We start from the raw sequence: 27934 nt of genomic DNA, 5'->3' as shown, positions 1-27934 counted from the left end.
TGCATTAAACTAGGAATACTGCAGAGACATTTTTCTAGTTCCATTGTAATTATAATGCACCATTCCACGTTAAGCCCCAAGAAAACTTACATGCAAATATAATTTCAGGATTCCTAAAAGATCGATAAAAAAGGACACTACTTAATGCTTTTTAACTTATTTTCTTGATACACATACAGGATTTTTTTACTCCTTCAACTATTATAAAGAAAATGAAGGATGCCAATTGGGTCTTCTGCAGACAGATGAACTTGCCTTTGCTACACTGCAAGTCACTCATAAGCCGACATAGTTGTGTTTGTGCACTGTTTCAGAGCCTCCAAAGATCTTCACTGGGCTGGGATCAGTGCTGCCTTAGCCAAATCTAAAGAGCATTTAGAAAACTGACTGGTAGTTAGCTGGCTTCAGACTGGCTGGCTGTTCAGCCTACTTCTGCCTGCAATATACTCTGGACTTATGTACAGCTTGTTGCATGAAGAACAGACCCTCTAGAGAGTCAAATAAAGGTTTGGCTAGCCACAAAGTGAAACCGAATCACTGAATTTATTACAAGCTTAAAAAAAAAAAGCTGCCAGAGCAAGACTGCTCTTTCAGCACCAGTGCTAGGGCATGCTAGCTTTGAAAGATGGCAGAACAATGGCATTTGTTTACTCATCTGTTAAATTATGGAAGGGGGAGTAGTGCCCACTTCTGTAAAGAGCTTTCAGATTTTCAGATAAAGACAACACAATGAATACAGAGTAATACCAACAATACCCTCTTTTAAACCCATCACTTGTTTGACTTCAGAATAAAACACGGGGGGGTGGGGCAGGAATCCATTAGACTGCTTTTAACAAACCTTCCCCCAGATAAGAAATTTAAAACATTGAGAACCTACTGTAATTGGAAAATAAAAGACTATGATTTCAGGGCAAAAGTACTTCAGATAAAGCACTATAAAAATGTATGAAAAAGTTGCTGGAGAAAAGGGTTAAGACAAAGATGGTACAGTACGTTCAAGTCACCTTGACTTTTTTTTTTTTTGAGAATCAGGGACTTAAAATGTAAAAGTAAATAGAGAAGAGAGATTTAAAAAAACCCCCAAAGTTGGTAGGTTACATTGTCAAGTCCATATGTAATGTCCTCCTACCTCTTTCTCTTGGCAGAGCTTTTCTATTGTTTTTACAAATCTTTTTAGACTCTTTCTCCAACAGGGACTGCTGGCCTCTACCTGTCCTTCTGTCATTGCACACCCTGGCTTAGATCCTTCATTTAACCTGTCACAGATTATTAAACTAAAAAGGTCAGTAAAGTAAAAAGAATTATGGCACTATACAGCAACTGAGATTCTGGCTTCTCACACAGTATGTGTCTACTGCTAAGATGATATCAGTACTTTGTAACTAAACACTATTATTTTGGGTATGCTGAGCAGAGAATCTCATTTTCTCCTGATAATGCAACAAGAAAATTAGAATTTCCATTATTTGTTCTGTTACGTCATAACCAGTAGAGTGAATATTGTCTCTGCAGAAAGTAAACTCATTAAGTTGTTACAATCAAGATGACAACCACTAGTAAAAAAAACCTGGGACAGTCTCTCCGTGCTGAAGTTAGAGGACTGTCAATTCTACACTACTGTGCCTTGAACAGGATGGAACAGAAAGCATCCCTAGCTGCAAAATAACCATTTTGACCCAAAGTCAGTTAAATTAATCTGCTACCAAGTCATACACTGCAACACTGATTTGCATCTCTTTCCTTTCCTTTACATTCATTATGTATATATATTAAAATATTAAAACCAATGGGCATTACTTCAGTAAACAGTACTGTGGTATACTGTGGTATGTTTTCAAATAGAAGTGTTTCACAATAATTGCATGATAACAGCTTCAGCGCTGACAAAGAAAATTCAAATGTCCAAATGCAAATTAAGTTAGCCTTGCATACCATTCATTACAACTTATGTAGTTGGTAAATGAATGCATGAACATCCTTTCTCTGTGTGTAAAAGCAGTTTCTCTAACTTCAGCTACCACATACAGATGTAGCCAAAACTCAGCTATCCATCCCTAGAAATGTAGGCCTTAACATCTAGCAAGACACACCTCATTAAAATAGAACAGTTTTCAGATTCAGTGTGACTTTAAAAAAAAAAAAAAATTCAGAACTGTGGGTGACTTCCAACTCACACAAAATTCTACCACGTGAACTTGGCAACCTCCTTCTGGATTACACTTTTTGAGAGGCTGGTTACTATGAACAATTCTCTGGTTCTGAGCAAAGCTTTGTTTTAGTTCTAAAAATCTACTTCACAACATAGGACATTCAAAAAGGCTTTTGGAATTCTAAAGGCTTTTAAGAGCTTCGGGAGCAACTGTGCCAAGTCAACACTTCATACACTCTGTATTAACTCTACAGCTGTTCTGGGTACCTTCAGAGTCCTATGATGAAACAGACAAAAACAACTTCAAAGAAAGAAATATAACAGTTTCAATGTCTGAAGCAATTGGCACAGTCCTGCAACTGGCTGGCATAATCTCAGATGTTATATGATGGAACTTACAAATGTCACGAGGCTGCAGAATAATCCTCAATACTTCCATGTAATTCTCATCACCATTAATGGGCAATGTGTTTTTACTTCAGAAAGAAACAGGCACTCTGCTGTGTCTTAAGTCACAAAAAATTAGAACTCTATATTTTGGGAGCTTAGGACAATTTGATGAGTAAAGTAACACCAGTGTTAATTTTTTAAAATACTAAAACTTGAAAAATGTTCTGATACTTTCAGTGTAAATTTTACATAATGCTGTTCCAGAGGAACTTAGGGAATACTTTTCATACTATGCTGAAATGCATTTTTAAGCACTTACACTAATGAAAGCAAGGGGTAAATAACTCTCCTTAGCCTTGTGTAAGTTATTAAATGCTTTAGATGAATGACAAACTCACATGTAATTAATAACAATTATACACCTCCATCTCTTTCAAGGATATTTTTTAGAATGTGTATATGCTATTGCCACTTCATGGCATATTTTCATTTATTCAGATAAAATTGTCTTAGAAAAAATAAATTAAAATGGCAAGTAACAACCTAGAATTAGACAAAGCAGCAGCAATATATGCGAAGTCTAGAGTTCACAATATCACTTCTCTAGGTCTGTCTAGCTTACCAAACATTTGTAAGTACTTTACACATTCTGTGTTGACATGTGAACAATCTCATGCACACTAAGACCAGAGAATCGATTTGAAAGACAACTAATCAATCTTCAATACTTGCTCTAGAGAAGAGTAATTAACACAGTGACACAGGTGAAAACAATTGTTCAAATGTATACAATTCTTAAATTTTTGTCTTTATGTCCATACACTTATTGGTCATGAGGTGTTTTCAGAGCCTCTTCATTCCCTTCATGCTGAAGGATGTTGTTCATCTAAAAACCTGGAGAATCCAGTCCAAGCAGGCTGGAGGTTAAAGTCTGCTTTAGTTCCTTTTTCCCCGCTCTCCTTTTCACCACTTCTCCTTCACCCCACTTGTAAGTAGAATTCTTCTGAAATGCCAAGTAAAACCTCTGCATAGAACAGCTGTTGCTTTCATGCTAAGCCACCAGAATAATATATTATCTAATATTACTCCTTTAATTACAAAAATCATAAGCCAAAATGCATGCACAGTAAAAACAGATTACACCACAAATACCTATTTTTAAATAGCTTTGGGACTGTTTATGGAGCTCTCTGGACTAAAGTAATTTGCTAAGACTCAATTTGAATAGTACTATAAATAGATTTTCCTTACAAAACCCATATTTATATTTAGCAAATAATAAAAGCAAACTTAAATCTCACAATAATGCCTTGATGGAAAAACCAGTAAGTTTCTGGTGATCCTTGTTTAGCTCTTGCTATTATAGTTGTGATAATTCCGAAGCACTTAGATCATACGTGTAAGTCTCATTAGTCCACGATTCCTGACTGCAAGCAAAAAACCTCCATTATGTAACTGAGATAGCAAAACATACTTCTAAACACTTAGCTTCTCAAAGTAAAACAACAAAAAATTAAGAGATGCTAGCTGAACATAACAATAGGAATATTAGTTCTTTACCATGGGATGTTTAAAAAGATGACCAAATACATTTAAAATATATACTGTTTTTTTAAACTTGAGACTAGCATTTTAATAGTCCATTATGGATATTTCTAACTTCATAACTGATACTTAATGGTAAAGACGATGACACACTGTTCAGCTGAAAGACAGCAAACAAGGCTGCTCAAACACCATTTTAGCTGAGCACAAATCATGATCTGTTAGAAGTGCACCTACCATATTTTTGGATTTTAACACTGATAAATCTTTTCATCAATTCACAGACAGATATAAGCATGTCAAAAATCAGTTTATTTACAAAACTGCCACATACAAAATGATTCACAATGCTTTCAGTAAAGCAGATATGCTTTAACGGAAGATTTTTATTGGAATGTGTTTTACGTAAATAAGGATCGTGCACCCCAAAATCTAAATCTCAAGGATTTATTTAATATAATCAACACAAATGTAAACATAGAAGTCAGCCTTTAATTTTAAGCATAGCTATGTCTTCCAGCAGAAGACACAAAATTCCTAAAACTATAACCTTTTTATTAGAATTCTGATGAACTTCGATGTAAAATATGCACCTACTTTTTTTTTTTTAAAAAAAAGCATATTTTAAAGTAAAGGAAGTGTCTGAACACCATCTGAAAATTATCAAAAGTCATTAAAAAGTTTCCATTCCATTCCATTGCCTCAACTCCTTTTTATCTTACAGAAGTTAAACAAGCGGTGGCAGCATTTCAGATGGCTTGCATAAAAGATTCAAATTACATGTTGAAACTAAACAAGGAAGATTCATTCTTTCTCTTTCACTCTCAAGGTGTACTGTTAATATGGAAATAGTAATGACAGTGTAGCAACTCTCAATAACACCAAATTCAGAAGTTCCTAAATTGTGCCTCCTACGCATCTCACTGTACTGATTTGATTTTGATGCATGTGTACTAACAGACCACATTAAATACTTGATAAATATACTTTACACTGAAATCTAAAGCTGAAAGAACCTGCATGCATGTTCCTTATAGCTATGCTTTCCCGGAGTGAAAGACTACAAAAATAATAGCACATACTATCACTGCAGTTGCAATAGTTCGGATATATAGGAGAGGGCACTAGTCATTAACATTTCTGAAAAAATTAAATTCCACGGCAAAAAATTTCGCAGCTTAACAAAAAGAACCCTAACAAAATAGTTAGCTCTATGCAGAAATTTACTTAAACTAATATTAGAGAGAAAATATTCCTGCATCAGTCTTCTTTAATAATATACTCCAAGGCCAGAAAAAAAGGTCAGGGATAATTGGTGCAATAGTAGTGCAGGACATACATTTTAAATGGGTACCCTCTGATGAACGCCACCTAATGCCATTCTTTACTATACTCTCATTCCAATATTAGCAAACTTGCAAAAAGCAAGTATATTTTTGGAAGAGGAAGGAACATTTCTAGAAACTGATTTTTAATTATTATTTTATAGCCTCTATTATAAGCAAAGCAATCTACTAAAAGGACAAACTCTATACTTAAAATCCAGTAGCTAGAAACAATAAAGATACAGTAATAAGCTTAGGAGAGAGAAACCACACAGAAACTTTTTTCACATTGAAAAGTCTAGATAAAGAATACATAAGAAAACAATGAAATTAAAAACTGGGGGAGGAAGACAGGAATTTTTTATTATAACTTCCATGACCTGATAACAAAAAGATTTTTACTGGAAAAGTCTATAGTTATAATGCAACCCATTAAAATGTAGCTTTTAATTTACAGGCTTAGCAAACAAACAAAATGAATGCGGTTAAACATATTTTAAATGAGTCTTACTTTTACAAACCTGCCTGTACATTTCACCAAAATTTTTTTGCCCAGCAGAAAAACTGCGATATTGAGAAGTTCCCCCTGCGTAGGGCTACCATTCTAGACTAACAGAGCACCATTCCCTTCCTAACTCCATCTCTTACCCAGTCAGTCTGTTTCTTACTCTTTAAATATTTTAAAGACATGACCATGTGAGCACAAATATATGCTACAAGGTACACCAGTGACCTCTGTAAAAAAGGCTAATGGTAGAGCGCTTTGGTAGAGCGACACTTTTCTAGGGTAGTTGTAGGTCTATAGTAATAGGAGCTCTGTTATCCAAATGAAATCCGTCCTAGGTCCAACCCACTCAGTTAAAGCTAGCAATGAACACACACCATTGCAGAAATTTTTCTTTTGGAAAGTTCTGGGTTTTTTCCCTTTTCAGTCAAACTGATCAAGAATGCCACTAGTAGCGATGCTACAGTTTGCTCCTTTGAGTTAAATTTACCCTGTGAAACCACTGGAAGAAAATACAACCAAATTTTCATGGTCTACTGGTTGTAATCATTGAGAGGGTTGTAACCTTCTATAGTTTTCATTTGCACCCTGAGTAGGTGCAAACAGAATAAGCAAGTTGACAACAAGACAGATCTAGAGCACATACATGAAAATGTCCGCAAGTGAACTTACTGTGTTGCTGAGCGGTTTTCTGGGGCATTTTCTTGTTTGTTTTTTCATTTGTTTTGGTTTTAGGCTTTCTGTAGGGGCTACCTGTTACCAAGTAATTAATAAAACTGCAAAAAGTAAGCAGGCAAAAGTCGTTTTTTCTCCTCACTAGATTTAGAATACTGATATCGGGAGCGAGAAAGCCATAACTGACACACAAAAATGAAATCTGTGTCCAAACAGGCAGAAACCAACGATTTTTCTTCTCAGACCAAGACGGCTACCAAGACAAGTTCAAGTTCAAAACTTTGCTGTACAAGTCTAACTTTCAAAAGAGCAGCACCTATATTTTTCTTTTCTGTGTGTTAAGAATACATGCTGATTACAGAGAGTGCAGCAAGCTATCAATAAAATACTGAAAACTCCTACATTGTGCACCATATATAGACAGTACTATACTATTTGCTATATGCTTGCCAATCACAACCAAATGAGCCAGCAAGCCCAGAAATCCCCCAACCTCTTCTTTCCATAGCTCTTATTTACTTTTTTCTTCCTTCCACTGAACCATAGGAGACATGGAGTTAACTGTTTATAAAAATCTCACTGGATGAAACTCCAGAACACCCAGAGTCTATTGATAGTATCAATGAGAAAAATGTCATTGTCCCTTCAATTTTTTAAGCAGAGATACAGAAGTTTGTAAACATGGTCCCTGCTTTTTTAATGCTATAATTCACTGCTTAGAGATGTCATAGCCATATTTTAAAGTATCTTCTGGTTTGTAGACAAGGTACTGACTAGATGTCATGTATGTTCCTAAATCACATGAGGAAATGTACATAGTTTAAACCAGATACTTGACTGGGACTAACATTTATTGCCTCCTGTCTAAATTTTTAGCTACCCCCTGAAAACCTTACATAATGGTCTTATCCACTTAAGAGAAGACTTACAGTTGGCCAGAGCTTGGAAACAGATTATCTAGACCTTGTCTCACAGCAAGTTCCCCAAAGTCAATCAACTCCTTAAACGTAAAAGCCAGACCCCACTAGAATATAAACTGACACAATGAAATTTCAAACACACAGAAAGTGACTATATGAAACAGAAGAGAAATAAAAGGGATTTTTAATTAGCTCTGCCCCCTATTGTTGCAGAGGAGTAACTGGTTTTTTGGAACTGAGTTCAGTCATCTCTTTGGCTTTCTCAGCTGCAGCAGATTTTGCGCAATCTCCTTTGGTCCCTGGGAAGCTTTTCTTTGTCATCACTGGATGACAAATCTCTCCTCAAGCCACAACACAGAGAGACCATCTCTCACATTGATATTTCTCAAGATACGGAAAAAAATATATTTTGATCGAAGAGTTCTTTCAGTTCTGATCTGAGAGCAGAAACAAGCTCTGAATTAAGAATGATACTGGAACTGTAGAATTAATTTCCTAGTATGAACAAAATATGTAACTTATTTTTACTTTTTCCATAAGATCAGGCATATGGCAAATTAAAAATAATTATATACCATCTTTGCTAGCTAGATGAAAGAGGGCAGTAGAATTTGCCTTTACTCTTCTGTTCCTCTAAAACAAAAAATCAGCCAACATAAATCTAACCCTACCTCATCGAGGATTAGGTAGATATACGTGGCTTCTTTATAAAATAAGATGACTCCATTTTGCCAAACCTTTAGCAGCACGTATCCAACATAAGCTTTTGATTTTATGCCAAATAACTATAATTTTTCACCTGTAAATTTTTAAGACTGTATTTTTTACTGTAACACGTTTTAAATGAAAAATTTCAAAATGCAGTATACTACCATGAGCTTTGACAATAAGTAACTGCAGAGTAAATGCAGTTCAGAAACTGCATGCAACTGGCATATCATAAGCAGAGAAGTGAATAGAGGAAACACTGCAGTTGCTTAGACTTCTCAAATTTTCTCAAAACCAAATTTGCAGGAATCAATAATTGTTCAGACTAAACCAGTAAACCAGACTAAATTCAGTACAATACCATTGTCTCCTCAAGAAAATGAAGCTACTTTATTGTAATTTGACTTTTATGACTACACACACTATAGCTTCCAACCAAACCAGAACATATCTAAGACCAGGGCTTGAAAAAGACTATCAGCTATATGCCCAAACTCTTATTGGTGTAAGAAGCTAATATTTTTCACAGTGCCACCTACAATAAATTAATTATACTTACGGTTTTAAAGATTAAGACAAACATACTTTGTGCAGCAATGTTTTAAAGGCCATTTCAAACACAACAGGAACCCTTGTTGTATCTTAGAGCCCATAGTTATCTGAAGATAGAGCTATCAAGTTAAAAATCCATGATCACAAAGATCATGCTAAGTTTTCACAGTAGCTCAACGACCAACAGTAGCTCAACAGTTTTCAGCGAAAACTGTTGGTAAATCTTTCAAAACATCTTTTAACCACGCAGCTCATTATTAAAAGTTTTTAGAAAGCATCTTACCCTGTCCTCTTGGTGTTCGTTTCCTGCGATCTCTGAATGCTGCTCCTGACTGCAAGGCTTCAAGCAGACTATCCATCACTCCCGTCTCATCACCCTCTGAGAATAAGAGAAAAATAATATTAATCTGAGAGCAACTCAAATCAGACTTTAGAAAGAAAAAAAGTGTTGTCAAGTTTGCATAACGCTTCAAAATAAAAGACATATACATTTTAATGTAATGGATGCTGTCAGTGCTTCAAGTATCACTGTCTAGTTTGCGTATGATGCTCTATTAAGTAAAATTGATGCCAATCCTAATGTTCTTTCAACTTAGAGATGTTATCTTGTGCATTATTGATGACACCTTCAGCATGCAGATAGACAGCTGGTGGTGAATACTGCTGTTTCACTGTTAAATTCTCTTCCTGAAGTAGAAACAGGTCATCTCTCTTCGATTTAATCAACGCACATGGAAAATCTGATGAAACTGAATGGCAGAAAGTTAAATATTGTAGTACTGCAAATATTTTATAAGTTGCCTCCTGTCTTTACAATGCATTAAATCCTCGAAAAAAAAAAATTATCTACACAACATGCAAGGATACATACGCCATACACTACACATGTAACAGTATACCATGGATGATCTTAAGGTAAGGTAAGGAAAGAACAAAGAGGGGAGAATCATGCCGTGAAAGTAAGTGGCATAACATTTCTTAAAAGCTGAATTCTACTTCTGCTAAATCTTTCTCATGCTTTTTTTCATATCCAATCTAACCTATAGTCTTTAAATTGCTGGACTTTATGGTGCATTATGGAAATCTGGGTAGAAAGATTATTTCTTTTTTACGTATTTAAGTCTTTAACTTCCTTTGCATTTAAGTCTGTTATTAACAGTTGATAGCAGCATTTAACAGCATGAGAAATAGAGGTCAAAGAACTGCAATGTTACAAAACTACTGATGAATGCCTCTTTTTCTGTTCACGTGTCTGTGTTATAACCCAAAACTAAAATATAGACTAGACTCAGCAGGTAGGTGGACATTTTATTCACATCTCTCAGACTTCAAGTTAATATAAATTTCCCCATCACAGAGTGGGAAGATAATTACTTTATGCAAAAGATTTACATTACAGTAAAACACTTCTGACTCACACAAAGTGTAGGAGGTTAAATGCACATTCAAGCTCTCAAATGTTCAAGTTTAAAAGCAGGTTATTAATGCAAAAGGTATTCTGCCCTGGTTCTCTATTACATCTAGATTTATTAGACTAAATCCAGACGTGATATAAGAGCACGCCAATCCTAAAACAGTACTTGGTTCAAATTTCTACACGATGATCATCAGTGTAACTACTTGATAAATTTAAATTATACATCAACGTAATTTAAACCATTATCTATAATATACAACACATGCATAAAGTTCTCTCCGGTGTAAGATGAAAGGGAGCAGAGCAAGAGTAGCAACCAGCAGAAGACTCTGAAATACCAGTTTTAATTACATTCCATCTAAAACCCTTAAAAAACCTAAGCTCCTGCAAAATATGTAGAGTAAATTAGCTTCTCTCTATTCACACTCAAATATACACGGCCAGAATCTTGTTTAAAGCACACAACATAATTATTTTTCTTTGTGTTCCTTATCCTACACATGCTTATTCATTGATTTACTGTTGGCTCTGTATTAAATTTATTTTCTAAATCAAAGGGCTGTGAATACACTCTGTCCAAACTAATACACACCAAGTTTGTCTAAAACATTTAATGAATGTGACTGTAATACATAAAATTAGTTAATATGTTAGAATATTTTATGCATAGAAAAATTACAGTATCATTCGATCTTCATTAAAAATAAGAGTTGGCAGAATTTATTCAAAAAGACAAAAATCCTTCAATACTTCATAAACGTTTATGCAGCCTTCCACTTCTTTTTTGCTGAGTGTGCTACTCTACCTGCTAATTACTGCAACTGCTAAAAACCACCCTATTTTTGGAATATCAAAACCTACAATATAAAGACATATGAATTAAGGAAGCTGTAGAACACACTGATGAGTTTTTTAACTCCTCAAAGTAAAATTCATGCTAGGTCTGATCTCAGCACTGTATCTTAATCAAAGTCGTCAGGTGATTAAGTGGGAACTGGACAAAGAGCTGCATTTTCAGTTAGCCTTCATTAAAATTCATAAATAGAATTCACCAGAAATTTCAGCCTTTCCCCACAGTTCTTGCTGAGGTACTTCACATATTACCAGCTATCTCCTTGATTTGCCTTTTTTTTTTTTTTTTAATATTACCTACAGCACCCTCTAGACACAAATCAGAAACAAAGACAAAAACTACTAGAAGTTTCTAAACTGAGAAAAATTGTCAGGGGAAATAAAAAACATAATCCTTATTTCTCTTTCAGATATCTTCCATTGTACACAAGGATAGGGGTTTCACTTGGAACAATTGATTTTCTTCCCCATTCTTTCTCTTCCAAGTTGGTCCCAAGCATTAAAGAGAGAGCAAATGTATGCTTCCATGCAAAAAAATTTGCAAGCTGTTTCCATCTTATGACTGGCTCTCTAAGGTTTTGATTAGCCTTAGCAAAGAGCCAGATTTACTACAGGTATTAAACAGAAATGAAAAGGCAAAAAAATTCTTAATCATTATTTGATATGTTAACTACAAGCCCAATTTGTTTTCATTCGGATTTCACACTAATATTCTATTGCATGTGCTAAACCAAATCTGCAGCCTGTTTGGAAAATGGGTGCGTTTTTAGGGGTTACAGTAAGACTCCTCCTCTCGCAGGTCCCACAATTTACACCAATGTTAGTTAACAGATTTTGGCCACTTTGATAATAATGAAGATAAAAATAACTTTCTTCTTCCATAGAATATTATTGCTTCTTACACTGCTGAAGAGCCCCAAGCAAGCTGAGAGGCACAGACAGAGAAAAAAGATGTAATACAATGAACAAATAAAGTCACATTTGGGATGAGCAGACAATCTTAATATCAAGATACCTAAACTTTACATAATTTTTGACCAGTCATAGGAAACAGAACAGAAGAAGGAAAAAAGAAAAAGAAATTAGAGCAGGCCATAACATGAAAGTATATACGAAAAAGACTGGCATAAGCTCCATCCAGTTATGAATGCTGAGAAATAGTCATATCATGCACCTGTAAACAAATTTGCTATGTATAAAGGCAATACTCTGGATTTTACACTTTGCTTTTATAAATAATAACAGACTTTAGATGAACTGGTCGTAATAAGCATTTAGTATTTGTGGTCAGATTTTTATGTTAAATGACATTATAAACATTAGTACTCTAGAACTAGTCTTCCAATTTCAAAAAAGGAGATTTGATAAACCATAAGAAATTAAATCGGAATCTGAAGATTTGGATGTAGAAAAGGGTGGGGTTGAGGGGTGAAAGACAGTATTACAAACAGAACAGTGACTATTGCTAGAGATGTATAATAATCCCAACATAAACTTCGATGTTAATGCACATAAGTAGTACTAACCCTTGGAACAAAGACAAAACAGATAAATGACCATGGATGAGTAATGCCAAATCAGCTAATATTAAGTTCTCTCCGCTGATGTGGAAGCAAATTGCAAATCTCCACGAAATTAATGTGCCATCTGAAATGACCAAATACCTACTATTATTATTATTTGAGAATAGCAAATGTAGAATTTGTTTACAAGAAAAAACAAAACATTAGCTGAGGAAAAAAAAAGTACGATGGTCTTCACCTGGCAGTATGAAAGGCCTTTCAAACAAATTTTGAAGACAACAGAACACAAGATTATGAGATTATGGTTCTGCCAAAGATATTAGACTAAATTTATGGTTTATGGTTTCTGTTAATGCTATATACTAAACTTCATTTGGCTAGAAAAGGTCCCTCTCTCATTTATTTGGTCTTCAACATTTGATATAATGGCTGCTTAATTCATTAATTAATGGAAGTTGCAAAAGATGTTCATTAGCAAAATATCTGGCTAAGTAACAACAAAAGGTTGTTTATAGATAGGAACCTTTAACATTTGAGAGCTTATCACCTGAATTTTTCTGAAAACCTAGTTAGTGGATTTGCTATAACAACAGATGACATAAAAATACGAAATACTACCATTTTGGAAGATAAGATCAGAACATGCGTAAGATTTGGAATAAGAAAATAAATGAAAATAATAGAAATAGAATGAGTGTGTATAACTTCAGGCACAAGCCAGGAGCTCTTAATTAAGGAACAACCAAGAGCTCCAACATAAAGAGGTGACCAAAGAAACAATGATGAATTACCAGTCTTGATCAGTGTGTTAAAAAGTCAGCATACTCTATTTCCAGTAGTAGTGGTATACAAGCTTGATTACAGCATTCACAGAAGACAAATCACAACTGGAAAAGCCTTTACAATAACCAGGGGAGTGGATTCTAACAAGCTACTGAAAAGGGGTACGACAACCTCCTTCTGTGCTTAGAATGTGTAAAGTCCCAAGAGAGGAAACATCCCAACAGATAACTTCCCCAAGAGAGGGCTGTTTTGGTACAGCAGCAAACAGGAAAACATTTAGGCTGAGTAAGTGGAAGTATCTTTGCAATCACAAATGGTGTTTTAGAATGCATTCCCAAACAAGACTGTGGAAATAAAGAAGTCTAGAGATTTTAAGGATGCAGCAAAAAATTCTGAAAGGAATTACATGACATAGCACAGGCAATAGCAGGACCATAAGTCACATGATCTTTTCAAGCCACTGTACCTAAAGCATCAACGTGCAACTCCTTATTGATGGCATCTCTTTAAAAAGCGTACATGACAAAAATGGGGAAGGACTAAAAATTTCAACCCCGCTTTTAGACAAGTCCTTTTATCACTGACTGAGCCTCCCTTCTGCTTTGTATGTACATTTAAGTTTTTAAATTGTCACCCTCCTTACATGGAAATCTCTCTTCAACAAGTACTTAAGAATGGCAATGTTAAAAAAAAAATCAAGATGCTTTGCTGTTCTGTATGCCCTATGCTGCTTGTATCCACTATATGAGAATTTGCGTAAAAACAGTTCAAGCAGTTAACACAGTCCAGAGATAAAACTCATCAAGCACATCAGGCGTTTTACCCAACACAAATAAGTAGACGGAGCTGACATTTAACCTACCTCTGGAACACAGCAGAGGAATTAAAGTATCTTCACTTTTTAAAACAATTATTGGAAACAGCCTGCTCTTATTATGACTATATCTGACATAGATGTAGAACTAAGATTCCTCAGTATAGTAGGTAATTTATTTTAGCATAATCTGTACACTGCTAAATTAACCATGAGGAGTGTATTACAAAGGTAGAAAACAAACACTTGAGAATGATGAAGAATGTTTACTTATCTGATTTTTCACGGAGCAAATGCAATCCTTCACCTGCTTCTGTAGCCATTTTCTCTGTTTCAACAGGGTTCCTCTGTTTCAGAGGAACCATTTCAACATGGAGATGAAGACAAAATATTTCCCTTTGCTATCACTGCTAGCACCTTATGAAATACGACCCTTAAGTTAGATTTAGCATCCTTTTTGTCAATATTATATTCCTTTATCACTTCCTGACAAATCTCATCTAAATCTCAAAAAGAGACCCCAACATGCATACCTCCCGATATTAAATGCAAAATAATGTTCTTTTCTGTTTATAACTCATATCATTAAACGAAAATTGAAGTTGACAAAAAATATACAGGTAAAGTATCATTCTTTTGCTAGCCTGAGTAGCAATAAAAGCTACAGCTGAGTCAGGACAATAGGTTTTATGGTCTTGGGTTTTTTGTTTGTTTGTTTTTGTTTGTTTGTTTTTTAAATAACTGCTGCCAAAATTTCATATTGGAAACTGCAATGTGTTTAGTCTGTTGTAGCCTATGAGGCTCTTAAAGTAATTCTTGCAATTAAAAGAGCAATGCTGAAAGATTATACTAGAAAACATGTGGTAGTGCTCTGTTTAGGGCCTAACCTGAACCTTGAATGACAAATGTATGTAAAATCAGAGCTCTTTCATAGACTTTACATAAAGATAGGAATATTTAACTTCTTGGGTTGCCACTGATTCAGCAGGCATTCTTGAACTTGCTTCTGTGGTAGTGGCCAGCTCTGATGATTTCAACTTCATGAGAGTTTTTAATTTCTCTCCTCTAAACAATCGCACTGAATTGTTCTAAAAATAGGTCCTTAGCTTCTTCAAGATGACAAGTATCAATTTTCCTAAAGCCAAGTTCACTTCTTATGAACTGTTTTTAACAGAATTTTTAAAATACTTAGCTTCCTTTTTTACTCAAATTTTTTTGAGTAGAAGTATTGAAATATTTTAACTTCCTTCTCCCCCACCCCGCACCCCCATTACAAAACACAAAGAAAGAATAGATTTAAGTGAGGTCTTCAAGTAACTTCGGAAGAGGTTTTATCTATATATTGCCTCCAAATGTCAGCTATATTTCCATGCACTAAATCAACAGTCACGTTCTTCCCAGCTCAAAACATTCAGCACATACTAGACAAGGAAGGGATTTAGAAACATAACTCTCTGATTTAGATTGGAAGAACTAGAAATGTGGTGAGACCAATTTCAGTTTCTTTTTGTGGCCTCTATTGCACAAAGTTTTATGTCAGCTTTCAGCATATTATCATCTATCAAAAAGGTAGACTCCTATCATCTACCTTTTTGATAGATGATAATCTATTGTCTAGCAGATTTTTTCAGGACCTTCATGACGACTGCTTTTTGAGTTTGCACTAGAAAGGAGGTTATTTTGATTAGAACATAAAAACCCCCAATAACTACTACTATTCTTAAATGTAATCTAAGAACTGGGGTAGTGCTATTGATGATAAAAATCAAACAACAAAGTAGCTTAGACTTTTAAAGTTGCAGAAACTGCACTTCACTTGAAGCCACAATAGATTCAGCCCACGCATCCAAAACATGATCCACCTCCTATCTATTTGGTTTCTTCAGTTCAGATTCACAGCTAAGACTCCAAGAGGCCTTGGGAGCATGCTCTTATTTCTGGAGTGTTTTGCTGCTTTCCCTTTTATTTGCCTGCACCGACTAGGTGAAGATTACTACAAGAATACCCATACATTTTACTGTTGCACTTTCATTTGCCAGTAAAGGCAATACTCTCAGGTACTCTGCAAAACATCTTGACTCTTATTATTACAAATATACTAATTGTAAACTAATCTAAGTTAATAAAAAGAGTCAAGTATTGCACAGCCATTTGGGCAAAATTTTACAGGAACTTCCCAGGAAATTTTTCATAAATTTAGGCTCTTATTGAAAGAGTCCGGTCAAATACCACGTTAGGTAACACATGCTGTATACCTGCCTGCTTCTCCAAATGGTTTCAAAATTATACTTCTATTCACATCTTGCACTATCCTGTTTTGTTTTGAACTTTTAAGTACTTTTCAGAAGTCTAATGTGTGTCCTGTATAAACTTTTAAACAAGACTTTTTATTCATAAGCAGTACCAGAATTTTTAATTGCAATATATTCACTTTAAAAAGTCAGTTTTCAGTGTCTTTTGGAAAGTGTGTTTCTGTGTTCTCATGACTGTTATTTACTTTTTAATTAAAAGAGAACAAGTTAGGACAGTATGACTGATAAGTGAACCTATACTTCATGTCAGTTTACAAAACAAGGCAAATCCTTGCTTACATACCAATTAAGCTCATTGTTTATGATAACCTGATCTCAGGCTTACATAAAGTTAATAGAATGAGAAAAAACGTGCTTTGTTGTACTGGCAGGTTATTGAAAACATTTTTTGAAATGCACACACTTTTTCATTTTCAGAAAATGTCACAATGGTCAAGGTCTACTTCAGCAGGAATGTATTTAATTGAAATGCATCAGCATTACCCCTGGGGCCTCATTCTGAATGGACTTATGCCCTTGCAAGGATGACTTTCACTAAACTTAAAAAAAAATAGGCTTCAACATGGATTTCTTAGTAACAAATGGGAAGACATTGCCTCTACATGGGAAGGAAAAGATTGCGCAGCTCAGAAAAATGACCATATGATACCTAAACAATTAAATGCATCTGTAATCAAGTTCTACTACTATTTGAAGGCTACATTTCAGTTACAGTACTAAGCAACTTCTAATTTATGTATTAGCAGATACATAAGGCAGCACAAAATCATCAACGCTTTTAGCATTAGAAAATAATTTTCTTTTAAAAATTGCTTATAGTTGAACAACTGCTCCAATATTTTACGGAAGAAACCAGTCTTGGGAACTCATTATGAAGAAAGGGGAATTCTTACATATTCTTGCTTTTTTTTTTTTTTAAATATTATTCTGTAATCTTGTAGTGACAGCATTCAATTTATGTTTAAATTATTCCAAGTCCTAAAACAATTTTAGCCAATTGTACGAATTGATGTTACAAAAAAATCAGGTTTCAGTGCCAGAACCAGAAGTGACCAATGTTGATCTTAAATTCATTTTGGGATGACAATTACAAAGTCAAATAGGTAACAAAGAAACCTCTCTATGACACATAACAAAATACTCATCAGATGGTAATTGCTTTGTATGAGCCCTTCTACCTTTTAGAAGAAAACTTCTGTAGTTGACCTTTTCTTATTACAGAGTTTGCAAGAAAGAAAACGTCTTTAAAATACATTTTATTTTAGAGCAAAAACAACTGCGTGCCCATATTGATAGAGAATGAATTATCTTTCATCAAATTACTTACAGAATCCTTGGCCAGCTCTTGACAGCCCTATCAGTGTATGTTTACTTTTATCACACATTTAATCTCAAAAAAAGGGAAGCAATTAGTTCAGACTAAACTGCCGAACTTGATTTCTTAGCATGATACCTCACAATACATCCAGTTTGAAAAAAAATTTTAAAAATTCTTTCAAAGGATCTTTATTAAACTTTATTTTTTGTGAATTAGCTTTTTCAATAGGGGTTGGAAAGTCAAGCATGCTATTTCAGGACTTTTCCTACTCAGAATGCCTACATAGAAAAATGCCATAGCAAATGTCGGGCTGTAACTTGTCCATGTTTTTGAATCCTTTCTATGCAGATTCCAAAGTGGCTCTGAAACCTACATTGTTTTCCACGATGATTAACCAATTTCAGGTGGACTGGACAAGTATGGAATCTGAATATAACACAGACATCACAACCTACCAGAATTTAGAATACGTAGCCCAAGATGTTTCCAACAGGAAATTTACTGTTGACCCCGATACGTCACGGGATTTATCTGGAATCTACTGACTAGCCAAGTCCTACTGCAACCACAGAAAACTTCACTCAAACGAATAATTATTACAGAGTACATTGTTACAAAAAGACAGAAGACAGCAGAAACCACACATAGAGCCCAACCTTGAATATAAATTTCTTCATTAATACAGTTACCTGTTTTGTTATACTGGTACAGTTCTTTCACTTTTCTGCAAAGTTTCTAGTTGATAGTTTCTCATTACTACAGTATTTCATTGTCTAAAGAGGTATTTTGGTTTTAGCTTTTGATGGCTCTCTGAAAATTATCTTTCATGTGGTAAAGTTGAACATTCTGTACTCTCAAGACAAATGTTACTACATTATGGGTCTCACCTTATGGACTATGACACCAAATGATGTCTCTCTAGGTTTAAAATCTAAATTTCCAGACCTGCAAAGTCGCACTTTTATCTTGATTGCCCATCTGGCAATGTCTAAAAAAAACCAAGCATATTTCTACTTTCTGCTTTCAACAAAAAGTATCTTCCCGATACAAATCCAGAGCAGAGTCTTTGTTTCTGCTGCACATTTAAAAGATGAAATGCAATATGTTTAGAATTTTTTAAATCTTCTACCAGTGGATTGCACAACTCACCAATGGCCAGTCATTTCAAGTTGGAAGTCTGATTATACAACTAACAAAAAACCACTGAAATCAATGCCATGAAGTTCAAGTTAATTTAATTAGATCTCTACATTTGAGAAGAAATAGGCTTTTATCATTAAAATAAATGTCCTCTGGTGCCTTACAGAACTGGTCCTTTTAAGTATACATTGCCTTATCATCAGCCTTCTAAATTACCTTTAAGCACCATGATTGTATTGGGGTACAAAAATGCGCTAACATTTGTGGAAATATTATAACGTTTCATTACTCAGTATTTCATATAGAAAATTATTAGTGAAGATCTATTATGATATATATTGGCAAATGATAATTATTTAATTTATGAAACCTACTGTTAAACAATTGGGGGGGGTGTTTAACAGTAAGCATACAGTAGAAAGAGGCTCATCAGCATGATATTCTTTCCTACATAATTTGTGAAACTACTCTTGCAAGGATAGCATCTTAATAGTTCTATCAGAAATGAGACGCTACAACCACAGAAAAGCAATCATTCCACTAAGACAGAATTTAGTCACCAAACTTGTCCCGCCAATACAGTCAAATAAACTTCCATTTCACAATAGTTCTACATGCAATTTTCCTCCTTGCTATCTGATTCCTGAACAAACCTTATACTAAAGATTAAGTTAGTTGATCAACTAATGTAATTATTTCAGAAATGCTTTTTAACACTGGAAGCTCTACAAAATATATGAATATAATGTTACATAGCAATTACTTTGAGATAAAGAATATTACAGATATTTTCAAAATTAACTACAATACCTATTTTGAAATAAGCATACTTTCTCCAAGGAAAAGGAAAGTTGAATTTGCATAGAAAACTATCAAAAGTTAAGACTTGTTACTGTTCAGTAAATAGTCCCCGAGAAACCTACTTTTAACAGAAAAGAAACCAATTCTTATGCCTTTCTTCACCTGTAATTACCCCATCCTCAGATTTCACAGTCTAAATTTTTTTTTTTTGCTTGACAAATTACCTCATTAAATCAGTTTACTTGGAAGTTACCATACACCATATTCATAAACAAACAGAAATTTTTCCATTGCAAAATTTTAAAAGGTGAGATTAAATTTTAAATTGTAACTTCTTTCTAACTTCCTGTCCATGCTCACATCTACTTGCATTTCTCTTGAGCTGTTTTTAACCCATATTAATAACATTTACAGTAATTTTGACATCCTTCCCCACCCCCACCCCCAATCTCAAGATGGCTTCAAACTCCTGCATAAACAGATCTTTGAGCAACTCATGCATAATTGCTCTGAAGAAGAAAAATCAAACCTCATGCTGGTTCTATAGATGCTCATATTTAAGCATAATGTAAATCTCAATCTAATTTTTTTCTGTGAATATTATATTTCAGGAAAAGTGCAGCATATTCAAACAGACCATCGACATAAATATGAAAGATCATGACTTCGCAAAGGAATTGTAACACTTGCCTCATCGGCATCCAGCACCATAAACTAATAATCTGTAGAATGTAAATAAGCCCTAAATTTTATCACTCCAGGTACCCCATGCAATCACTAGCCAATATATAAATTCAAAGGATTAAGGCTAAGACATTTACAAAATAATATGTATATGTTAAATAATATGCTTATGCTAAAGGACATGGAAGGAAGACATAACAATCAGGAAAGCACAGAATCATTAGAAAACTGTAGCAAAAGTAACCTTCTTGAATTGTATCCTGCAACAGTCAATGCAAGTGTAACAACAGTTCAAGGAAACACAACAGAATTATTGCTGATGCTAGTACATACCAGTTTGAATAAATAGCATATGAATTCTTATATAAGAGTACTTGAAAAGGGAAAGTAGGAACATCCATCAACCACTAGCACAGAACTTCATTTCTATTATCTTCATCTGCATTAGGGGAGAATGTTAATATGTCTTCAAAACAATTAATTCAATACTAATTGGGACTGAGGAAGCTCATTCTATCTTTTATCCTAATAGTGGTAGTTAAAAGGTGATTTTAATTGCCATAGTAATCCCATATAATGAAGAGCAAAACTGTTTCTGATTAAATAACATTTGCATCAGAATTGCTGTTATATGCTTTTCAGCTCCTAGAAAGCTGTCTTCAGTTCTTTTTTTCTCTCTTGTTTAGATATGCACATGGAAGCAATGCTGCAAGAATTCTGCAGATGTTAAATCAGATGGAAGTCATGAAACACTACGTATAAATGTATCATAGCCCAGTCTGCTACAGCCCTCAAAAAATAGGAAACACTGCTGAAAAAAAGCTATGAAGAATGTTCTCTTTCCATAGAGCTAGTGAATGCTAAAGGGGAGAAGGGACTGTTAAGCCCTTTTCCTTCAGAATTCCTGTCCTGTAATGAGAAAGAATGGTTCATAATTTAGAATGTGAAAGCTGGGATCTCTAGGCGTGTGGGTAAGTCACTTAGTTCTTTCTATGGCTCCATACTTCACCAGGAAAACAGGCATACAGAAGTACCTCTCTAGTCCAGGAAACATAAACAGCTGCATAAATAATAGCAGAGTGAAAAGAACACCAGAAAGGACCAAATATTCCCAAGCCCTACAGCTACAACTGAGGAGGTGGAGCTGACCATCCCACACTAGTATTGTCTGGAAGTAACAGAATACAACAGTTGCCAAAATGTCTTGCTATGGCTTTGACTGCATCACAGAGCAGCGAGCGATGTTCAGGCACTACATAATGGGAAATCAATATTAATAGTAAGAATTTTTAAAATGGCGGTTTTAATATTAAACAACAGGTCTCACTATAAATTGTTATAAGGTGTAGTTTTAAATCAACGATATATGAAATACACTTTTTCACTAAGAACAGTTTAAAATTTATTCTGAAAAGCATTAATGCAAATAAGAGGGGAAATTCCATGACAACGTAAAAATTTACTTCTCTCGGCCAATTTCAACCAATGCTAACAATTTTGATAAGATTTTTTTAATTGTAATTTTCAATTAGTCTTCAAACAACCACTTTTATATTGACATTAATATCTTCCTCAAAACTGCTTGAGCATGTCACAGATAGGGAAAAATGGTGTTAAATTCTGAAAATATTTCTCAGAAATTTTGAGGTGTTCCGTAAGTCAAGTACTACATAATGTGTTGTCCATCATACTGCTTTTATAGAAAGTCACAAAAGTTGCCTTTGACTCAAGCCATTACACAGCCTTTTCTGTCCAAAACAGCTCATTTGTATCAACAATTTTATCCCAAATAATGCCAAATCCATTGACTACAACTGAAGAAACAACTTCCAAAAGAAGTGACTTCAAGATAAACCACAGGCTGAAAAGATCTGTCTCATTTAATATTTATTTTTGTTTAACTGAGAACCATTTAAGCTTTCTGTATGTATTACTGTGCTTATTTACAAAAAATAATACACATTGATATAATGAAGTTTTCCTGAGGCAAAGAGAATTGTACATGTTGGGTAAGTTCCTACTGTAATTTCTTATTTTAAAAGTTATATCTTGATTTTGTCACCTATCAGCCCACTTTCAGTTTTGCACAAAAAACCTTCTATTTTTGAAATGTGGCTGTGTTTTAAAATTTAGAATTACTTAAGTTTGTACAATGCTGTCCAGTGTAAATCACTTCGAAGTTTATATGGAGTTGAGAGCTCTTCTATATTTTTATATTCATCTTTACACATTTTGGAATGTTTAGCAGGATTTATATCAGTTTACACATAGCATTTACGTGGCCTCTCAGTTACACAAAGCACAAAACACCAAACTGAGTAACCTGGTCTTTAAAATATTGGCAACTCTGAGGTTACTTTATAACTAGGAATTATACAGGACAGTCCTTGATTCTGGCCGTGCTGCAGTTTTCTGCTCTCTCAGTTACACCAAGAAACAGATATTAATTGTAATATTTAATGAATTCTAATTAATTCTAATCTGGATTCTCCAGTGGCCACAAAAAAGTTTCAGCTGCATAACCAGGTAACAGCAAAAAAATACTTATTATAGAACTACACACTAAAAGGCTGGAAGAATGTAGGAACCCTATTGCTCTGACCTGAAAGGCTGTAGCAATGCGTTAAAATTTTATTCTTGAAGATACAGCTAGAGAAATAACTGAAACAGAGTTAGGTTAAAACACCCTTTGGGTGAAAATCACCTTGTCAAAATGACAGCTTGAGAGGACATCTGCCTCCTTCCTCTAAGTCTTCTGTGTCACATTCACTTAGACAAATTTGCAAACTATTTATATAAGCAGCAATGAGCATACAGAAGTAATCTATCAGAAAAAAAATAGTTACTTGGCAAAAACAGTTAATTGAATATCAATGTTGTGGAATCCAGTGGGGTGGAGCTATCCTCCCGCCTCCTACCATGGCAATAGAGTTGTAATATATGAAATGGATATTTCAATATATTTAAATATTGGAAAAAATATTTTATAAGTATTAAACTAACTTTGTGTCACTGGTTTAGAAACATTAGTTATTTAAACGGCAGTTTCAGTGCATTTGGCCATGTGCAGTTATTCACATATTTGCAGTTTCAGTAAAAAAGAAATATAATGCAAAATTAAACTTTAGTTTTATCTGTTGATAGGAAAAGTCTTTCACAATGAAAAGCAAAATGTTATCAGTATATTGAGGCATCTATGTTACTGCTAAGCATGGTCTACTCCTCATCTGCTTAAAAAATTAACGAATGTAGACAGGTATGCTCTCACGGACTGAGCTGAAGCAATTTAAGAAGGTGTAACTTTGATCTGTTAGCTGCAGCCTTTAAACACAGACCAATTAACTGACAATAGTATCTAAATGGGCTTCTCATACTTTTCAACAGCTAATAAAACATGTTAGCTGACATTGTCTTAAGTGGTAGTTTAAAGTAACCTCTCTCAGTATGTCTTCAAGCACACTGGTAGAGGGAAAGGTGATGAAGGGATTTTTAGGCAGTTCTTACCCCACTTATAGAAAAGTGCCTGTCCATATTACAAAAGACTCTTTTTTTGTCAGGTGACGTATTAAAGAAAGATTAGTCAAATGCTGAAAGAATGGATTAGAAAAGTCTCATTAGACATCTCCATGAGCTTAACTTGACAAAATAGAGAAAATGTATTTATGCATCACCTGTATTTAAATTTTATATTTTGTTTATAGTTGAACTGAAATTATTAGAAGAATCTTTATATTGTATGAAATTTAAGTTTACATATACAAAGTTCATCTATACAAAGCAACAGAGTTGTTCACTAAAACTTACGCTACAGTATATTCCACGCAGTGTCACTGCCACTTCAAGCAAGGCCAAAAACCATAGGATTTTTGGTACCACTGCAGAAACCCTCCAAACCAGCCCTAGGGAAGTCACTTGGAAAACATCAGAAACCAATCAAATAAACAGCAAAACTCCGAGGCTTTGTGGCAAAGTGATATACACAAACACACAACAATTTTTAAAAGATTCCCACATAAATAATTTGTTTTCTATCATGGTACTCAAATTACAGTACATAAATATAAATTCATTTTTAAAACTCAGAATGCAAAGAATGAAGTACTAGGAAAAACAATTTATCACAATCAGCAAATACAATAGCAAATCTAATTTATAATTTTTTAAAATATAATAGTACATATAAAGTGATCACAGAAGAAAGATTTTTCACTTGTAAATAAAACTTGTTCTCACTTTGTCCACTTCTTTGTTTTTGCAGATTTATATATGGGTTTCCCATTTTTACCAAATTTAAACTGTGAAATTTCTGAGCAGAAAAAAAGCACAAAGTTGTGACACTTGTATAGATATAAAAATAAAACAGCACAACCTGCTGAAATCACTGTAAATATGATTCAGTCTGACAAAGTAATGCTTAAATAGATGATATATTTGTAAGGTATATTGATACAAGTGTAACTGCAGGTTCTAGAGAAATGTGGTTATGGGAAGGGGAGGTTCGCTGGCTAACGTTCCTTGAGGGCTGGCTGCCCAGGCGCAAGTCATAGGTTTTTCACTAGTGATGGGAAATTTAGTGATATGCCAGGAGTACTGGCATTCTAAATATGCGTGACACCAAACAGTATTGTTTCCTGTGACAATATTTCTGCGCTACTGCATTATCAGTGATGGAAATTCTGACCAGTACCTTGTCTTTTCATGGCACTGTGTTCACCTCCACAGTCATCCTCTTAAATGTTGGAGTTGGTCTGTTTGCCTGGTCTAGTATTTCTCCAGTATTTTTCATCCTTTTATAAATTGACTTTACAGATGTTGTATATATGCCCTTGAAAGGCAGTGTTATTTCTAAACTTACCCCCATTTGATCAGTCTCCAGCCTAGCACTATGTTAGTTTGTCGTAATTATATGGTTTAATGCAGCATCATCCTTACACAAAGTTAATACATCATCACATCTTCCATAAAGTTCATCACAACCAAAAAACAAACAGCATTTTGCCATGAGTATGTACCTGTTAGTCTGTTCAGTGGATAAAAAGCACAAACGTTTTACAGCTCGGTCACAGTAGCAGATTAACACAAACTCATGGAAACTGAACAAAAAATTGCAGCCTCAAGTAATCTCTTGCACAACCCAATGTAGAGTTTTACCATCTCTACTTGCCTTCCGGAGCCAGAGAGGTAAAGAATAAAGCCTGTATTTTACAACCTTCTGGAAATCTGCACAGTATCAGTATCAGGACCACCCGATTCCTCCTGCTTTCTTACTTTCCTCTCTCTTAGGGTGGCCTGATGCAAAATTCAATATTCTCACAGCTGACAAGCTCAAGACATTGCTTTTTATCGTGCTGAAATGTCACTCTACTTAGGCTCCAAGCTCAACCAGATTTTGCAGCTCCTAATAGGACTGTTGAGAGAACATCCATTATAACATGGAGCCTCCAAACCCAAAACCAAAGACATTATTTGCCACACTACCTTGATTATAGAGATGTTTACAGAATGAAATTAAACAACAAAGCAAGTAAGACACTTCCTGCAAGTAAATCCATATAAAAAAAATCAATTAGCTGCTACAAATGAAAACAAACCAACAATTCACAACAAAACGCCTTGACAGAAACATTGCACATATTAAGTGTCAGATATGGAATTACAGGATCAGGTAGGCTAAAACAGAACAGAATTTTCACTGAAAGTTAACCTTTTTTTCAGCTTTCAAAACAGACAGCAAATATTTTTCGTATTGATCAGGAATAACCTTCAGGTTTGTTACTCCTTACTTTCTTTTTCTTTTAACAAATCTCTCCACTAATAGTGATGCCTTACCTTTGTTCATATCAATCAACTGCTGCTTCTTCTTCTGTCGCTCCAGTTTCTCTCGTTCAGCCTTCTCTTTTGCCAATTTGGCTCTCTTTGTTTTCTCTTCCATTTCTCTTCTTTTGTTGTTTTCTTTTAATGCCTCCTGCGTTAGATAAAATGAACATGGGTGTCTATATACTGAGGAAAACTAGAAAGAATAACAAAAATAACTTTGCTTGCACAGATACCGTATTTACATCCAATGCGAGGGGAAAAAAAACAGGGACTGGCACCCAATACTTCAAGCATCTTCAGAAATCTTAGAGGGAACATAACTTACTGTACTATTTGTACACATTGAAATAGCTTTGCATTTACAGTGAATCAAAAAATTCCAAATTTTTCAGCAGCAACATGTTTGTATTTTTTTTTCTATTAAGACTGTAAGTCTAGCTTAAATCTGTATCTTGCTGTTAGAAGGGATGAGTGGGGATGAAGCAAAGTTCCCACTATAATGGACTTCAATTACAAGTAATTGAAACTCAGTTACTAAAATTTAAGCTACAAATCCTCAGATATTTTTGTTGAAATATCCAAAGCAGTCTGGATCACTTAAATACACAAAACACATCAAAAGTAATGGAAAACAGTTGAATTTATAGATTAAAACTCCAAATCTAAAGTCTCTGAGTCAACAGGTTACACAAACTACCAAACTAAAAACTACAAATGTAAGAGAACATTCCTGGATTAAAAAAAAAAAAAACAAAACAACAACAAAACAGACCACCATTTCCCATGATCTTGCCTCCATCCGGTCTAGAAGATACTCTCCTTTTCCAAAGGAAGTTAATCTCGATTTCTTGCTGTGGTGGGTAGACCTTGGCTGCTGCCAGACACCCACCCAGCCACTCTCTCACTCACCCTCCTCAACAGGATGGGGAGAGAATATGACAAGCTCATGGGTTCAGATGGCAACAGGGAGATCGCTCACCAATTACTGTCATGGGCAAAGGACTCGAGGAAAATTAATTTAATTTATTGCTAATTAAAATAGAGTTGGATGGTGAGAAACAAAGACAAAAAAGAAAACGCCTCTCCCCCCGCCCCCTTCTTCTCAGGCTCAACTTTACTCCTTCATTCCCAACTCCTCTATGCCCCCCCAACCAGCCTGAGCGATGCAGCAGGGACGGGGAGGAATGGGGGGTTGCAGTCAATCCATAACAGTTCCTCTCTGCCACTCCTTCCTCCTCACAGTTTTCACCTGCTCCAGCGTGGGTCCTGCCAGCAGGCTACAGCCCTTCAGGATAAACCTGCCCGTTTAAAGTGTGGGTCTTCTCCACGGGCTGCAGAGGAATCCCCGCGCCGGCACCTGGAGCACCTCCTCCCCTCCCTCCCTGGTGCTCGCAGGGCTGTTTCTCACACTTTTTCCCCTCACTCCTCACTGCCGTGCAACATTTTGCCCTTTCTTAAACAGGTCTTTACACAGGCACCACCCGCTTCACTGCTGGGCTCGGTGGTGCCCTGCGGTGGGGCTGCTGCAGAGCTGTCCAGAACCGGCTGGAACCGGCTGTGTCCGGCACGGGGCAGCCCCGGCCTCTCCTCACAGAGGCGGCCCCTGCAGCCCCCGCTGCCAGCACCTGGACACATAAACCCACTGCACTGATTCACCACTTCTTTGCACAAATACCTTCATAACTCTTATTACATTGCTTG

The 27934-nt window shown here is 35.2% G+C and overlaps 1 protein-coding gene across 10 annotated transcripts in view; it reads right to left on the bottom strand.

The window, feature by feature from the left end:
- Window positions 1-27934, bottom strand: part of DIAPH2 (diaphanous related formin 2) — a 251755-nt gene that overhangs the window by 59994 nt on the left and 163827 nt on the right. For 8 of the 10 annotated variants that reach the window (XM_075161966.1, XM_075161969.1, XM_075161962.1 and 5 more), the window contains 2 exons: window positions 26246-26381; window positions 9056-9151 (listed from right to left, as the gene is read on the bottom strand). In XM_075161966.1, the coding sequence (XP_075018067.1) occupies window positions 9056-9151; window positions 26246-26381 (232 nt within the window). Of the gene's footprint in view, window positions 1-36; window positions 2430-5686; window positions 7950-9055; window positions 9152-26245; window positions 26382-27934 lie in introns of those variants that run through there. The other 2 variants (XM_075161971.1, XM_075161970.1) reach the window with 2 other exon arrangements.

The sequence above is a fragment of the Calonectris borealis genome, chromosome 13 (assembly GCF_964195595.1).
Source record: "Calonectris borealis chromosome 13, bCalBor7.hap1.2, whole genome shotgun sequence".
Lineage (NCBI taxonomy): Eukaryota > Metazoa > Chordata > Aves > Procellariiformes > Procellariidae > Calonectris > Calonectris borealis.
Note: the sequence above shows the minus strand (reverse complement) of the source record. Positions and strands in the feature narration are given on the sequence as shown.